The sequence below is a fragment of the Oncorhynchus kisutch genome, linkage group LG10 (assembly GCF_002021735.2).
Source record: "Oncorhynchus kisutch isolate 150728-3 linkage group LG10, Okis_V2, whole genome shotgun sequence".
Lineage (NCBI taxonomy): Eukaryota > Metazoa > Chordata > Actinopteri > Salmoniformes > Salmonidae > Oncorhynchus > Oncorhynchus kisutch.
In genome coordinates, this window is record NC_034183.2 from 16,378,194 (window position 1) to 16,397,034 (window position 18,841).

The following is an 18,841-nucleotide window of genomic DNA, read 5'->3' on the forward strand; positions in this document are numbered from 1 at the left end:
TCAAGAAAGAAAGAACGTGTGAAAGACAAGTGGAATAGACACACAATGTGCTGACTAGTCAATGAAGTGTACAGTCCACCATTGTATTGTATCATCACACTAAGATGAGGTTGTTTTGGTGTGTGAACATGATGATTGATAACATGCCTTCCAAACCTCTACAGCAGGTTTGGTTAGTGCAACTAAAAACCATTGCAAAGGTTTGTAAGGACCTAGTCCAACAGTCCGCAAAGCCTGCCATCTCATCCTCCAATGGAGACGTTTCTTTAGAAGTGCCTAATTGTCTTTCTGTCTATTGTACTTTGTTTTTTGAGTATGCATACATGTGTATAGATGATGTAATGTATTATATATCACACCTGTGCCATGTTTGACTATGATAGTTTTTTAGTGTCTCAAAACTCAATTTGAGTGGTCCACAATGTGCATTAAAAATAATCTGTATTATTTATTATTGTATCATTGTGGAGTGACAAACTTTTCTAATCTAATCTAGTTTCAGGAACTGGGTTCTGTGCAGCTCCTCCACCTCTCTCTCATTCAGGGGGACCGGGGACGCGAGCGGAATTATCTGCTACACAAACACTGCAGGCTTATTAATATCTGGCTTGTCAGAGCAAACACACTGGGTTAGAAGCCCCAGAGAATGAAAACAAGCAGGGCCCAGAGAGAGAGAGAGAGAGTGGGGGGAAAGAGTGAGACAGAGTGAGAGAGAGAGCAGGAGACTGGCTGGAGAGAGAGAGCCCCATTGAGAAGGGAGATTCTCACAGACGACGGCCGGGCCAGAGGGCCAGACAGATAAGTGGAGCGATAAGCCGGACGTTGACTAAATCAAACAATGCCCAGTTTATTTCTGACCACTGGAGCTCCACAATGGCCTCTTATCACCCCGACCTCCCTCCCAGTCCCCTGGCCCTTGGCCTCTGTCCCCTGTTCCAGCCCTCACCTCGGCTGGTGTTGGCTGGACAGACAGAAAAGAAAACACCAGGGCTGGTCGATAGGACAGGAGGGAGTCCAGAGCCTGCCTGCGTCGGTCTCTCTGCTGGCTTCCAGTTTGCTCCGGTTTGTGACAAAGCGCAAGTCTAATTAAAATACTGTCTGGGCAGTTGTAAAAACCAAATAACTAATGATTAACACAGAGGATCTCTTAAAAGGACAAAGGATTGAGTCATTATCTGCGTGAGTTGAAGCTGGAGTGCGTCAATAAGTCTGGAGACCATGGAGTGATGTCATCTAGGAGATATTACACTTGTGACACGTGTTAGAGAGATAGTGTTAGTGGGAGGAGCTATAGGAGGACGGGCTCATTGTAATGGCTGGAATGGAATCAATGGAACGGTATCAAACACATCAAACATACGGAAACCACGTTTGACTCCGTTCCATCAATTCCATTCCAGCCATTACAATGAGCCCGTCCTCCTATCGCTCCTCCCACCAGCCTCCTTGGTTACAGAGAGGCGGAGGACTCACCTGTTTGTCTGAACATCCGGATGATGCCTGAGGAGGAAAATAAATAACATTTCAAAATGATGTCCTCAAAGACACTAGCTTAATATGGAGTGATGTCATCTAGGAGATATTACACTTGTGACACGTGTTAGAGAGATAGTGTTAGTGGGAGGAGCTATAGGAGGACGGGCTCATTGTAATGGCTCATTGTAACATAATGGCTCATTGTAACATAATGTATACAGAGAAATCAATCTACACAACCGATGGCGTGGGATATGGACAACACCAGATCACTTTTGAGGTCAGAAAACATGATAAACTTAGATGTTAGCATCATATATGACTTTAATTATGGATGTAAGAGAGTGCAAATGTCATTGCTGTTCTATAAACCCTTTTCATCAGCAACACAGTTAACACTTGGTTTCTGCAACAAAATAATCAATTTAAACAACCCATCATCTGCAAGGACATTTGAATCTGAAGATGTCTGTTTTTCTGCACTGTTAGCAGTAGAACGTACACCACGTTGCCTGGACTCTAAACATTATCATTAGTGACAACATGCTGTTGAGAGTGTGGTGAGCATGGCTACTTAAAAGTCTTTATGACATCAACAGACAGCCTTTCAAAAGCCTTGGCTCCACTAACTAGCATCCAAAAAACATGCAATTTGACAAATGTGCATTTTTTTCCCCACTCTAAAGTTCAAAGGCAGTGAGACATATGTTCCTGTTCATTATCTAAGTTATATCCCACCAAACAAGATAGCATTTTCCCCCATAACTCCTTTTTCTACTGGTGACGTTCTGCGTTTATGTCCCTCTCCCTCCTTTTATGATTATGTGCTTTGACAGGAAAAACTCATAAAGGACACTTATTAACCTCCAGACTGGGACGATTCATTTGGCAGGGGTTAGAGGTTTACACAGGAAGTCCCCCCCACCGGTAGATGGTGCAATGGAAAAGTCCAATCTATCATTAATATGGAGTAATGGACCTCAGCAGCACCAGTATGGACCACTGGATTTCATCTGGAGGTGGATGGACAGGGCACGAGTTTGGGAAAATACTAATATTTTTAGATAGCAACTTAGACAACAACAGGTTAGACTACGTGGCTAGCTAGCAACATCAGGTGAATACTGAGTAACTGAATGTAAAATCTGTGGGAATGTAATCACTGATTCAACACAAAACATTATAGCTTTCTGACTTACTCTTGCCACAACAGGTCTACCTCCTAAATATTTTTGTATTAAAAAAAATGTACACTACCGTTCAAAGGTTTGGTGTCACTTAGAAATGTCCTTGTTTTTAAAAGAAAAGTAAATTTGTTGTCCAATAAAACAACATCAAATTGATTAGAAATACAGTGTAGACATTGTTAATGTTGTAAATTACTATTGTAGCTGGAAACAGCAGATTTTTAATGGAATATCTACATAGGTGTACAGAGGCCCATTAACAGCAACCATCACTCCTGTGTTCCAATGGCATGTTGTGTTAGCTAATCAAAGATTATCACTATCAAAGGCTAATTGATCATTAGAAAACCCTTTTGCAATTATGTTAGCACAGCTGAAAACGGTTGTCCTGATTAAATAAGCAATAAAAAGGACCTTCTTTAGACTAGTTGAGTATCTGGAGCATCAGAATTTGTGAGTTCAATTACAGGCTTAAAATGACTGGAAACAAAGACCTTTCTTCTGAAACTCGTCAGTCTATTATTTTTCTGAGAAATGAAGGCTATTCCATGCGAGAAATTGCCAAGAAACTGAAGATCTGGAACAGCGCTGTGTACTACTCCCTACACAGAACAGCACAAACTGTCTCTAACCAGAATAGAAAGAGGAGTGGGAGGCCTGGGTGCACATCTGAGCAAGGGGACAAGTACATTAGAGCGTCTAGTTTGAGAAATAGACGCCTCACAAGTCCTCAACTGGCAACTTCATTAAATAGTACCCGCAAAACACCAGTCTCAACGTCAACAGTGAAGAGACGACTCCGGGATGCTGGCCTTCTAGGCAGAGTTCCTCTGTCCAGTGTCTGTTCTTTTGCCCATCTTAATATTTTATTTTTATTGGCCAATCTGAGATATGGCTTTTCTTTGCAACTCTGCCTAGAAGACCAGCATCCCGGAATCGCCTCTTCACTGTTGACGTTGAGACTGGTGTTTTGTACCATTTAATGAAGCTACCATGGCCCAGAGTCAGTTAGGGCAGCAAAGAAGCCAACATCAGGGACAGACTGATATTCTGCAAAAGGTACAGGGCTTGGACTGCTGAGGACTGGAGTAAAGTCATTTTCTCTGATGAATCCCCTTTCCGATTGTTTGGGGCATCCGAAAAAAAGCTTGTCCGGAGAAGACAAGGTGAGCGCTACCATCAGTCCTGTGTCATGCCAACAGTAAAGCATCCTGAGACCATTCATGTGTGGGGTTGCTTCTCAGCCAAGGGAGTGGGCTCACTCACAATTTTGCCTAAGAACACAGTCATGGATAAAGAATGGTACCAACACATCCTCCGAGAGCAACTTCAACCATCCAGGAACAGTTTGGTGACGAACAACGCCTTTTCCAGCATGTTTGAGAACCTTGCCATAAGACAAAAGTGATAACTAAGTGGCCCGGGGAACAAAACATAGATATTTTGGGTCCATGGCCAGGAAACTCCCCAGACCTTAATCCCATTGAGAACTTGTGGTCAATACTCAAGAGGTGGGTGAACAAACAAAACCCCACAAATTCTGACAAACTCCAAGAATTGATTATGCAAGAATGGGCTGCCATCAGTCAGGATGTGGCCCAGAAGTTGATTTACAGGTCTTGAAAATGAAGGGTCAACACTGGAAATATTGACTCTTTGCATCAGCTTCATGTAATTGTCAATAAAAGCCTTTGACACTTATGAAATGCTTGTAATTATACTTCAGTATTCCATAGTAACATCTGACAAAAATATCTAATGACACTGAAGCAACAAACTTTGTGGAAATTAATATTTGTGTCATTCTCAAAACTTTTGGCTACGACTGTACTTGTCCTCTTGCTCAGTTGTGCACCCAGGCCTCCCACTCCTCTTTCTATTCTGGTTAGAGACAGTTTGTGCTGTTCTGTGAAGGGAGTAGTACACAGCGCTGTTCCAGATCTTCAGTTTCTTGGCAATTTCTCGCATTTCTCAGAAAAAGAATAGACTGACGAGTTTCTGGACATTTTGAGCCTGTAATCGAACCCACAGATGATGATGCTCCAGATACTCAACTAGTCCAAAGACGGTCAGTTTTATTGCTTATTTAATCAGGACAACCGTTTTCAGCTGTGCTAACATAATTGCAAAAGGGTTTTCTAATGATCAATTAGCCTTTGATAGTGATAAACTTGGATTAGCTAACACAATGTGCCATTGGAACACAGAAATGACTGTTGGTGATAATGGACCTCTGTACGCCTATGTAGATATTCCCAAAAAATCTGCTGTTTCTAGCTACAATAGTCATTTACAACATTAATAACAATGTCTACACTGTATTTCTAATCAATTTCATGTTATTTTAATCGACAAAATATGAGCTTTTCTTGAAAAACAAGGACATTTCTAAGTGACCCCAAACTTTTAAACAGTAGTGTAGGTAAAATCAATCAGATAGTGTGATTGTCTGATGTCTGTGAAGTGTACAAGTGGAGCAGTAAAGAACTTGTATACATAACATCTAATCACCACTGACTCTAATGACTTCCATTTGGCTTGTTCTGGTCCTGCTGGTGCTGGACCCTAACCCAGGCACGTGGCAGCCATCTTGTGTCTGACTGTCTGTCACACGGTCCCTGTTCTTTTCTCTGAATGACTGACTGACATTCAAGCTCTCTATCTTGAGAGGCTAGTTAAGGACCATATCACCTCCATCTGAGCCGATATGCTAGACCCACTGGAATTTGCATATCACCCCAACAGATCCACGGACAACGCAGTCGCCATTACACTGAACACTGCCCTATCCCACCTGGACAAGAGAAATACCTATGCAAGAATGCTGTTCATTGACTACAGCTCAGTTTTTAACGCCATAGTACCCTGATCATATTACTCCAGTGCTAGCCTCCCTACACTGTCTTCCTATCAAGGCAAGGGCTGATTTCAAGGTTTTACTGCTAACCTACAAAGCATTACATGGGCTTGCTCCTACCTATCTCTCTGATTTGGTCCTGCCGTACATACCTACACGTACGCTACGGTCACAAGACGCAGGCCTCCTAATTGTCCCTAGAATTTTTAAGCAAACAGCTGGAGGGCAGGGCTTTCTCCTATAGAGCTCCATTGTTATGGAATGATCTGCCTACCCATGTGAGAGACGCAAACTCGGTCTCAACCTTTAAGTCTTTACTGAAGACTCATCTCTTCAGTGGGCCATATGATTGAGTGTAGTCTGGCCCAGGAGTGTGAAGGTGAACGGAAAGGCTCTGGAGCAATAAACCGCCCTTGCTGTCTCTGCCTGGCCGGTTCCCCTCTTTCCACTGGGATTCTCTGCCTCTAACTCTATTACAGGGGCTGAGTCACTGGCTTACTGGGGCTCTTTCATGCCGTCCCTAGAACGGGTGCGTCACTTGAGTGGGTTGAGTCACTGATGTGATCTTCCTGTCCGGGTTGGCGCCCCCCCTTAGGTTGTGCCGTGGCAGAGATCTTTGTGGGCTGTACTAGGCCTTGTCTCAGGATGGTAAGTTGGTCGTTGAAGATATCCCTCTAGTGGTGTGGGGGCTGTGCTTTGGCAAAGTGGGTGGGGTTATATCCTTCCTGTTTGGCACTGTCTGGGGGTATCATCGGTTGGGGCCACAGTGTCTCCTGACTCCTCCTGTCTCAGCCTCCAGTATTTATGCTGCAGTAGTTTGTGTGTTGGGGGGCTAGGGTCAGTTTGTTATATCTGGAGTACTTCTCCTGTCTTATCCGGTGTCCTGTGTGAATTTAAGTATGCTCTCTCTAATTCTCTCTTTCTCTCTTTCTTTCTCTCTCTCAGAGGACCTGAGCCCTAGGACCATGCCTCAGGACCACCTGGCATGATGACTCCTTGCTGTCCCCAGTCCACCTGGCCGTGCTGCTGCTCCAATTTCAACTGTTCTGCCTGCAGCTATGGAATCCTGACCTGTTCACCGGACGTGCTACCTGTCCCAGACCTATTATTTGACCATGCTGGTCATTTATGAACATTTGAACATCTTGGCCATGTTCTGTTATAATCTCCACCCGGCACAGCCAGAAGAGGACTGGCCACCCCTCATAGCCTGGTTCCTGTCTAGGTTTCTTCCTAGGTTTTGGCCTTTCTAGGGAGTTTTTCCTAGCCAATGTGCTTCTACACCTGCATTGCTTGCTGTTTGGGGTTTTAGGCTGGGTTTCTGTACAGCACTTTGAGATATCGGCTGATGTACGAAGGGCTATATAAATACATTTGATTTGATTCAAGCTCATCACTAAGCTCAGGGCCCTGGGTCTCAACCCCTCACTGTCCAACTGTGTCCTGGACTTCCTGACAGGCCGACCCCAAGTTGTGAAGGTAGGCAACAACACCTCCGCCACGCTGACCCTCAACACGGGGACCCCATAGGGGGTTGACTTTGCAGCCCCCTCCTGTACTCCGTGGACACCCACGTCTCCAACTCAATCATCACATTTGCTGACGACAACACCGGTAGGCCTGATTACCAACAACAATGAGACAGTGTACAGGGACGAGGTGGGCTCCCTGGCAGAGTGGTGCCAGGAAATTAACCTCTCCCTCAGTGTCCAAAAAACGAAGGAGCTGATCAGGGACTTCAGGAGACAGAGAGAGCACGCCCCCCATCCACGTCGACAGAGCTGCAGTGGAGAGGGTCAAAAGCTTCAAGTTCCTCTGCGTGCACATCACTGACAACCTGAAATGGTCCCTTCATACAGACAGCGTGGTGAACAAGGTGCAACAGTGCATCTTCAAACTCAGGAGGATGAAGAAATGTGGCTTGGCCCCTAAGACGCTCACAAACTTTTACAGATGCACCATTGAGATTATCTTGTCAGGCTATATCACCACCTGGTACGGCAATTGCATTCTCCAGAACCACAGGGCTCTCCAGAGGGTGGTGCTGTCAGCCCAACACATCACCGGCACACTGCCTGCCCTCCAGGACATCTACAGCACCCGGTGTCCTTGGAAGGCCAAGAAGATCATCAACGACCTCAGCCACCCGAACCATGGCCTGTTCACCCTTCTACCATCTAGAAGGCAGAGACAGTACAGATGTATCAAAGCTGGGAACAAAAGACTGATAAACAGCTTCTATCTCCAAACCATCAGACTGTTAAAACAGTTACCACGAGTGGCCTCCGCCCAGTACCCTTCCCTGAACCTTAGTCACTGTTACTAGACGGCTACCACCAGGTACTCTACCCTGCACCACAGAGACTGCTAACCTATGTACATTGTCATTGAACACTGGTCACTTTAATAATGTTTACATACTGTTTTGCCCACTTCATGTGTACAGTTGAAGTCGGAAGTTTACATACACTTAGCTTGGAGTCATTAAACTCATTTTTCAACCACTATAGTTTTGGGAAGTCGGTTAGGACATCTACTTTGTGCATGACACAAGTATTTTTTCCAACAATTATTCCAAGATAATTTCACTGTATCACAATTCCAGTGGGTCAGAAGATTACAAACACTAAATTGTCTGTGCCTTAAACAGCTTGGAAAATTACAGAAAATGATGTCATGGCTTTAGAAGCTTTTGATAGGCTAATTGAAATCATTTGAGTCAATTAGAGGTGTACCTGTGTATATTTCTGGACCTACCTTCAAACTCAGTGCCTCTTTGCTTGATATCATGGGGAAATCCAAAGAAATCAGCCAAGACCTCAGCGAGCAATTTCCAAATGCCTGAAGGTACCACGTTCATCTGTACAAACAATAGTACGCAAGTATAAACACCATGGGACCACGCAGCCGTCATACCGCTCAGGAAGGAGACGCATTCTGTCTCCTAGAGATGAACATGCTTTGGTGCAAAAAGTGCAAATCAATCCCAGAACAACAGAAAAGGACCTTGTGAAGATGCTGGAGGAAACAGGTACAAAAGTATCTATATCACAGTAAAACGAGTCCTACATCGACATAACCTAAAAGGCCGCTCAGCAAGGAAGAAACCACTGCTCCAAAACCGCCATAAAGAAGCCAGACTACAGTTTGCAACTGCACATGGGGACAAAGATCGTACTTTTTGACCTGATGACACAAAAATAGAACTGTTTGGCCATAATGAACATCGTTATGTTTGGAGGAAAAAGGGGGATGCTTGCAAGCCGAAGAACACCATCCCAACCGTGAAGCACGGGGTTGGAAGCATCATGTTGTAGGGGTGCTTTGCTGCAGGAGGGACTGGTACACTTCACAAAATAGATGGCATCATGAGAAATGAAAATTATGTGGATATATTGAAGCAACATCTCAAGACATCAGTCAGAAAGTTAAAGCTTGGTCGCAAATGGGTCTTCCAAATTAACAATGACCCCAAGCATACTTCCAAAGTTGTGGAAAAATGGCTTAAGGACAACAAAGTCAAGGTATTGGAGTGGCCATCACAAAGCCATGACCTATAGAAGATTTCTGGGCAGAACTGAAAAAGGCCTACAAACCTGAATCAGTTACACCAGCTCTGTCAGGAGGAATGGGCCAAAACTTATTGTGGGAAGCTTGTGGAAGGCTACCCGAAACGTTTGACCCAAGTTAAACAATTTAAAGGCAATGCTACCAAATACTAATTGAGTGTATGTAAACTTCTGACCCACTGGGAATGTGATGAAAGAAATAAAAGCTGAAATAAATCATTCTCTCTACTATTATTCTGACATTTCACATTCTTAAAATAAAGTGCCGAATCCTAACTGACCTAAGCCCGGGAATTGTTACTCGGATTAAGTGTCAGGAAATATGAAAAACTGAGTTTAAATGTATTTGGCTAAGGTCTATGTAAACTTCCGATTTCAACTGTATATACTGTATTCTAGCCATGGCTAATCCTATATAACTTTTATTTTTCTGGGTTATGTGTGTATTTTAATTAAATTTTTTATGCTAGTTATTACTGAACTGGTGGAGCTAGAATCACAAGCATTTGCTGCACCTGTGATAACGTCTGCAAATCTGTATACGCAACCAATCATCATTGATTTGATTTGTATCATGAACAACCAGCTTCACAACACCTCAGTCAGTCCTCATAGCTACCTACCATCCCTATTCTCTCCCTCACTCTCTTTATGGGGGAGGAGAGAGTCAATCACACCACTGTGTCATGTCCCATCCACATGGCATACATTGCACAGATTCATCATTACTTACAATTTACACCATGAGCATTAAACTGGATGGTAAATAGCTACAGATAAGAACATTGTATCCTCACGTCTGAAATATAGTCTACTCCCAAGGGGATTGAGTTCCTCCTATTTCTATATCACTGTTGGAATCTCAAACAGAGGACTCCAACTGTCCCATGCAAATGTTTGTCTCTCTTGTCTTCACTGGCCCCTAACCAGTCAAGTCACCAGGGTTTACTCACCAAGCATCCAATATCTCTGTTTTACTGAAATGATGGATTTTCAATGCGCTAAACATAAGGCTGCATGACATCATTTCAAAGGGCCTTTAAATACATTATTTTGTCAAATGAAGTTTGAAAAGGAAGAAAAAACGGTTTCATAACTGTGGTAATTCACTTTGGAAAATGCTCCTCATAGGACATCTGCTTCTATCACAGCTGGCTCAAACATGCATGACCCATGGTTATTTCTCTGAAAAATACCTCAACACAGGGCACCATTCAATAGTATGCCATGCTCTCAATTGAGACTTATCGTCAATTAAGGCATGGGAGTCCGTTTGCAATATACTGTAGTGTCAAGTACTGGTTTTCAGTTCATAGTTTTAACAGTTCCTAGAAAGCACTAGTATTGTATATGCTGGTTCAAGTAGTCTATGTGTTCCTCGTAAAACAAACCACTACATATTACACATTATAAACTGGGAGCTTTGAGCCCTGAATGCTGATTGGCTGATAGCCATGGTATATCAGACCGTATACCACAGGTATAACAAAACATTTATTTTTACTGCTCTAATTATGTTGGTAAACAGTTTATAATAGCAATAAGGCACCTCAGGGGTTTGTGCGTCATGCATAAGAACAGCCCTTAGCCGTGGTATACTGGCCATATAGATCCAAGAGGCATCTAAAGATATATATATATATTTTTTTAAACTGCATTGTTGGTTAGTGGCTCGTAAGTAAGCAATTCACTAAGGTCTACACCTGTTATATTCGGCGCATGTGACTAATAACATGTGATTTGATATATCACACCCCCTTGTGCCTTATTGCTTAATTCCAATACCAATGAGCTTGTTACCTACACATCTTTACACACAATGTGTTCAGATATGCCCAGTATGGCAGTATCTATCTTCACTTGAAGCCAACCAATAGGAGCATCTGTAAGATGACCAACTGCATATGTACAGAAACTAGGGCCAGGACGATACCACTATCGCAAACTGTTTGGTCCTTTTAAAAACCTGCTATATGTAAAATAGCATGTGCTATAACTTGGAAAATAAATAAAGGTGACTCTGGATTACAACATAATGTTTGTTTCCAGCATTAGGGCTGTTTTCCAAAAGAAGTTAACTCTGCTTCGTGTTTTGATTCAACCTCCCTAAGAGAGGGGGTAACCTTGATCATTTATTGTTAAAACGAGAGGCTGACTGGATCTTTAATTTATAGACCCTTGCTCCCTTCGGTCTCAACGTAGACTTTGATCTGAAGCCATTCTTGTGATTATTGTGACTTTGCCATTGTAATTGTTTATAAGCTTGTGTAGTCTAAAATGAATCTATGGTCGTATGCTATCCATTTGTTGTTTGTATGCTGTTCTTTGTATGCCTTTTTAATATTTGAGAATTAACCAATGATATTAGGCCACTCTTGGCCATGATTACAGACACCTGTGTGTCGAGTCATCCCGCAGTGTTTGTGATTATACCCTGATGAAGACAGCTTGGCTGTTGAAACGTTGGTAATTCAATTTTTGCATCTGAGCTCCTAGAGTGCAATCTCTTTTATTTTCAAATTGATTCAGTTATATACCTTGGGGTTCTTCTAGAAAGAAGGGGACCTCTTTCTTCTCGTCGTTATCTTCGATGTGGTCGAAGGTGATCTGAGGAATGGACATCTTCCTCGCTCCAAGGATGGTCATGGAGCCATTGTCACGAACCATCTTCAGTTTCCTCTTGGTGCGCTTGTTCAACACAGACAGACACAAGATTGCATCACCAGGGATTTCCTGAACACAAACTCAGCTTTGGTTAAACTCAGGGCCAGGAGTTTTCCTAGTCAGGTTAATGTTCTCCTGTTGGAATATTTTTCATCTGAGTTTAGAGGAAAGTCTTTGTCCTCAGGCCTGGAGGAAAGCCAAAGTAATTCCGCTACCCTACAGTGGTAAAGCGGCCTTTACTGGTTCTAACACCAGACCTATAAGCTTGCTGCCAGCTCTTTTTTTTTGTTTGACTAAAATTGTGTTTGACCAAATACAATGCTATTGTTAAATGCGGAAGACAGATTTCAGTTGTACAACTGACTAGGTATCCCCCTTTCCTTTAATAAACTGGTCCTGAACAGCATTGTATTTGTACAAATCATTCATTTTGTTCTAGACCTGGTAATGAATGGTGTGGCTGTTGAACAAATTGAGGAGACTAAATTACTTTACATTACCTTAGACTGTAAACTGTCATGGTCAAAACATATAGATTCAATGGTTATAAAGATGGGGAGAGTTCTGTCTGTAATAAAGAGATGCTCTGCTTTTTTGACACCACACTCCAAAAAGCAAGTTCTGCAGACTCTAGTTTAGTCTAATCTTGATTATTGTCCAGTCGTGTGGTCCAGGGCTGCAAGGAAAGACCTAGTTAAGCTGCAGCTGGCCCAGAACAGAGCGGGACGTTCTGCTCCCCATTGTAATCAGAGGGCTGATATAAATACTATACATGCCAGTCTCTCTTGGCTAAGAGTTGAGGAGAGACTGATCACTTCTTTTTATAAGAAACAATAATGTCTTGAAAATCCCAAATTGTTTACATAGTCAACTTACGCACAGCTCTGACACACACACTTATCCCACCAGACATGCCACCAAGGGTCTTTTCACAGTCCCCATATCCAGAATAAATTCAAGAGAGTGTACAGTATTATATAGGGCCCTTATTGCATGGAACTTCCTTCCATCTCATATTATTGCTCAAATAAACAGCAAACCTAGTTTTAAAAAACAGATTGACCTAGATAGTTAGTGTGTATGCATTGATATGTAGGCTATGTGTGCCTTTAAAAAAACGGTATGTATTTCTGTCCTGCTGTTCTTGTTTATTGATGTTCTGTATTATGTTTAATGTTTTGTGTGGACCCCAGGAAGTATAGCTGCTGCTTTTGCAACAGCTAATGGGGATCCTAATAAAATACCAAATACCAAGTCACATGTGGTCATTCCCTACCTTCATGTGTTAGACAAGTTGTTGTGGTTGTGTTTTTATGGTTTAGCACTATCACTTGTCATTCATTCCTGATTTGCTATTTTCTAACATGGCTTATACTACGCAGTAAACTTTGATTCCTAACCATTCAGAACACAGAAACTTCAGTATCTGTTTTGTAAGCAATGATTTGTGCACCTTTAAACCTTCAAATAATACACCGTGTTAGTCATATCTTCTTGTACTATAGCATGATGATTAAGGCCATGTCTTCAAATCTGTGCTGGTTTAACTGAGGTCAACGCTCTTTGAGTCTCTGAATTCCTCAGGGCCTTCATTGTGCTCCACTCCATCACCTAGAGGCAGCACGTCACTAACTGACTGCTTTATAGAAACACAATGATTTTTACTCAATGACACACACAGTGTCCTGGCATTGACACTGGCCCATAGTCCTGTCCAAATACCAGAATGGGTCTGAATCCTGAATGACTCATTAGGAGCAGAGGGGAGAGAGAGGAGAGAGAGAGAAAGAGGGAAAGAGGAGAGAGAGAGAGAGAGAGAAAGAGGGAAAGAGGAGAGAGAAAGAGGGAAAGAGGAGAGAGAGAGAGAGAGAGAGAGAGAGAGAGAGAGAGAGAGAGAGAGAGACAGAGAGAGAGAAAGAGGGAAAGAGGACGGAGAGAGAGAGAGAGAGAGGAGAGAGAGAGGAGAGAGAGAGAAAGAGGGAAAGAGGAGGGAGAGAGAGAGAGAGAGGAGAGAAAGAAAGAGGGAAAGAGGAGGGAGAGAGAGAGGAGAAGTCACATGCCGAAACAGAAAGTGACAGAAGCAGCCTTCACTCTCCCCAATGTGTGCCGAACAACTTTTGTTTTTGTTGCTGTTCTACCAACACAAAGGTTTCCTCCCATGAGAAAGGCGGCAATGACATCATCTCAACTGACTGTGTCTTTGTGTGGGGGAGACAAAGGCCCGGAATCATCCTGGGGGGCTCAAACACGAGACGTATGTGGCAAGGTCTACAGTCAATCACGGATTACAAAAAGAAAACCAGCCATGTGGCGGACATCAACGTCTTGCTCCCAGACAAATTAAACATCTTCTTTGCTCGCTTTGAGGACAATACAGTGTCACTGACATGGCCCGCTACCAAAGCGGGCCGTGTCAACTTGAGTAAAACATTTAAACGTGTTAACCCTCGCAAGGCTGCCGGCCCAGATGGCATCCCTAGCCGCATCCTCAGAGTAGGCGCAGACAAGCTGGCTGGCGTGTTTACAGACATATTCAATCAATCCATATCCCAGTCTCTCTATCCCAGTCCCCACATGCTTCAAGATGGCCACATTGTTCCTGTTCCCAAGAAAGCTAAGGTATCTGAACTAAATGACTATCGCCCCATTGCACTCACTTCTGTCATCATGAAGTGCTTTGAGAGACTAGTCAAGGAGCATATCACCTCCACCCTACCTGATACCCTAGACCCACTCCAATTTGCCTACAGCCCCAATTGGTCCACTGACGATGCAATCGCCATCACACTGCACACTGTCCTATCCTACCTGGACAAGAGGAATACCTATGTAAGAATGCTGTTCATTGACTACAGCTCAGCATTTAATACTATAGTATCCTCCAAACTCGTCATTAAGCTCGAGACCCTGGGTCTCAACCCCACCCTGTGCAACTGGGTCCTGGACTTTCTGATACACCGCCCCCAGGTGGTGAAGGTAGGAAACAACATCTCCACCCCGCTGATCCTCAACACTGGGACCCCACAAGGGTGCGTTCTCAGCCCTCTCCTGTATTCCCTGTTCACCCATGACTGCGTGGCCATGCACACTTCCAACACAATCATCAAGTTTGCACATGACAATACAGTGGTAGACTTGATTACCAACAACAACAACGAGATGGCCTACAGGGAGGGGGTGAGGGCCCTCGGAGTGTGGTGTCAGGAAAATAACCTCTCACTCAACATCAACAAAACAAAGGAGATGATCGTGGAGCACCCCCCCTATGCGCATCGAAGGGACAGTAGTGGAGAAAGTGGAAAGGTTTAAGTTCCTCGGCGTACACATCACGGAGAAGGAGAAGTCACGGACAAACTGAAATGGTCCACCCACACAGACAGCATGGTGAAGAAGGTGCAACAGTGCCTCTTCAACCTCAGGAGGCTTAAGAAATTTGGCTTGTCACCTAAAACATTCACAAACTTTTACAGATGCACAATCGAGAGCATCCTGTCGGGCTGTATCACCGCCTGGTACGGCAACTGCACTGCCCTCAACCGCAAGGCTCTCCAGAGGGTGGTGCGGTCTGCACAACGCATCACCGGGGGCAAACTACCCCGCTATTATCCAGAAGTCGAGGTCAGTAATGGTGCATCAAAGCTGGGACTGAGAGACTGAAAAACAGATTCTATCTCAAGGCCATCAGACTGTTAAACAGCCATCACTAACAAGAGAGATGCTGCTGTCAACATACAGACTCAAATCTCTGGCCATTTTAATAAATGGACTTAATAAAGGTATCACTAGTCACCTTAAATAACGCCACTTTAATAATGTTTACATATCCTACATTACTCATCTCATATGTACATGCTGTTCTGTACCATCTACAGTACTGCACCTTGCCTATGCCTTTCATTAGTCACTTTAAATAACGTCACTTTAATAATGTTTACATATCCTACATTACTCATCTCATATATATATATATATATATATCATGTATATACTGTATTCTATACCGTATTCTATACCATCTACTGCATCTTGCCTATGCCGCACGGCCATCGCTCATCCAGATATTTATATGTACATATTCGTATTCATCCCTTACATTTGTGTGTATAAGGTAGTTGTTGTGAATTTGTTTGATTACTTATTAGATATTACTGCATTGTCGGAACTAGAAGCACAAGCATTTCACTACACTCGCATTAACATCTGCTAACCATGTGTATGACCAATCAAATTTGATTTGATTTTGATTTGACTGGCTCTTGCCTCGAGCAGTAAGGCATACGGGGGGGTTGAGATGGTGAAAGGGAGTGGGTGGGGGGCTTAACTTGTTCTTTCGTAGATCCATGCCCTAAGCACCACCACATTGCTAATGTATTTAAAATCCACACTGTCAAAGGGAATAGTACCATGTGTCTGTCTATCTGTCTGTAGGATGGAAGGCTCATATCACCAGCAAACAGCTTTTTCCTGAGGGCAGCTCTCTTTCTGACATCTCCTCTGGGAATTGAGACAGGATGCAAGCTCTCCAAGAGACAGGTTGACAGATATGTTAGCTGTTGATTGACAAAGCAGCTATAGTGCATCAGTAGAATGCCTCTCTGAACAGGGATAAAGGTGTATAAAGTGTGTATAGACCTGCATTATTATGTTTGTTATAACTGAAGAAGTGAGGTAGTGTTTACCTTGATTCTGAGGTTTGGGTTGTTGTTTTCAGAGTTCATGGGGGGAATGTAGTCTCCGGTGAGGACATACATCTTCCAGGTGGCGGGACAGCCTTCTCGTTTCTCTGCTGCATAGCAGCGCCACAGTGTCTGAAAAAGAGGATGGACAATCTGAACCAGTGTGATAAGTGTCCTAGCATATTTACCCACGGTAAACACAGATGGTGAGCTGATCACCTGGACATTATCTCAGCTCTGGGTAGAAGCTGCCCTCAGGCACAGATCTAGGATCAGACCTGTCCTAACCTTAACCATTATGTGGACAACAGCTAAACTGACCATGGATCAGTGTTTAAGGGCAACAATGTGTTCTGACAGAGAAAACTCTTCCCTCTGAAGTAGATTCCTGGTTTAACAACTTCATATGGCCATTCATATGGCCATTCACATGTAGCCATTCACATGTAGCCATTCACATGTAGCCATTCACATGTAGCCATTCACATGTAGCCATTCACATGTAGTCATTCACATGTAGCCATTCACATGTAGTCATTCACATGTAGCCATTCACATGTAGCCATTCACATATAAACATTCACATGTAGCCATTCACATATAAACATTTACATACAGTATAACCATTCACATTTAGATAACCATTCATATACAGTATAACCATTCATATAATCATTCACATATAACCATTCATATAGCCAATCATATAACCATTCACATACCGTATAACCATTCATATTACCATTCACATATAACCATTCACATACAGTATAACCAATCATATAGCCATTCATATAACCATTCACATACAGTATAATCATTCACATATAACCATGCACATACAGTATAACCATTCACATATAACCATTCACATACAGTATAACCATTCATATAACCATTCACATACAGTATAACCATTCATATAACCATTCACATACAGTATAACCATTCATATAACCATTCACATATAACCATTCACATATAACCATTCATATAACCATTCATATACAGTATAACCATTCACATATAACCATGCACATACAGTATAACCATTCACATATAACCATTCACATACAGTATAACCATTCATATAACCATTCACATACAGTATAACCATTCATATAACCATTCACATACAGTATAACCATTCATATAACCATTCACATATAACCATTCATATAGCCAATCATATAACCATTCACATACCGTATAACCATTCATATAACCATTCACATATAACCATTCACATACAGTATAACCATTCATATAGCCATTCATATAACCATTCACATACAGTATAACCATTCACATACAGTATAACCATTCATTAAACCATTCACATGTACCCATTCACATATAACCATTCATATACAGTATAACCATTCACATATAACCATTCACATACAGTATAACCATTCACATATAACCATTCACATACCGTATAACCATTCATATAACCATTCACATATAACCATTCACATACAGTATAACCAATCATATAGCCATTCATATAACCATTCACATACAGTATAACCATTCATATAACCATTCACATACAGTATAACCATTCATATAACCATTCACATATAACCATTCATATACAGTATAACCATTCACATACAGTATAACCATTCACATACAGTATAACCATTCACATACAGTATAACCATTCACATACAGTATAACCATTCATATAACCATTCACATACAGTATAACCATTCATATAACCATTCACATATAACCATTCATATACAGTATAACCATTCACATACAGTATAACCATTCACATACAGTATAACCATTCACATACAGTATAACCATTCACATACAGTATAACCATTCACATACAGTATAACCATTCATATAACCATTCACATACAGTATAACCATTCACATATAACCATTCATATACAGTATAACCATTCACATATAACCATTCACATACAGTATAATCATTCACATATAACCATGCACATACAGTATAACCATTCACATATAACCATTCACATACAGTATAACCATTCATATAACCATTCACATACAGTATAACCATTCATATAACCATTCACATACAGTATAACCATTCATATAACCATTCACATATAACCATTCACATATAACCATTCACATATAACCATTCATATACAGTATAACCATTCACATATAACCATGCACATACAGTATAACCATTCACATATAACCATTCACATACAGTATAACCATTCATATAACCATTCACATACAGTATAACCATTCATATAACCATTCACATACAGTATAACCATTCATATAACCATTCACATATAACCATTCATATAGCCAATCATATAACCATTCACATATAACCATTCACATACAGTATAACCATTCATATAGCCATTCATATAACCATTCACATACAGTATAACCAT

The 18,841-nt window shown here is 42.0% G+C and overlaps 1 protein-coding gene across 2 annotated transcripts in view; it reads right to left on the minus strand.

Moving 5' to 3' along the window:
• Window positions 1-18,841, minus strand: part of LOC109897466 (potassium voltage-gated channel subfamily KQT member 1) — a 323,503-nt gene that overhangs the window by 260,039 nt on the left and 44,623 nt on the right. For both annotated transcript variants that reach the window (XM_031833218.1, XM_020491956.2), the window contains exons 9-11: window positions 16,433-16,561; window positions 11,627-11,777; window positions 1,474-1,500 (exon numbers count right to left, since the gene is read on the minus strand). In XM_031833218.1, coding sequence (XP_031689078.1) covers window positions 1,474-1,500; window positions 11,627-11,777; window positions 16,433-16,561 — 307 coding nt within the window. The remainder of the gene's footprint in view (window positions 1-1,473; window positions 1,501-11,626; window positions 11,778-16,432; window positions 16,562-18,841) is intronic.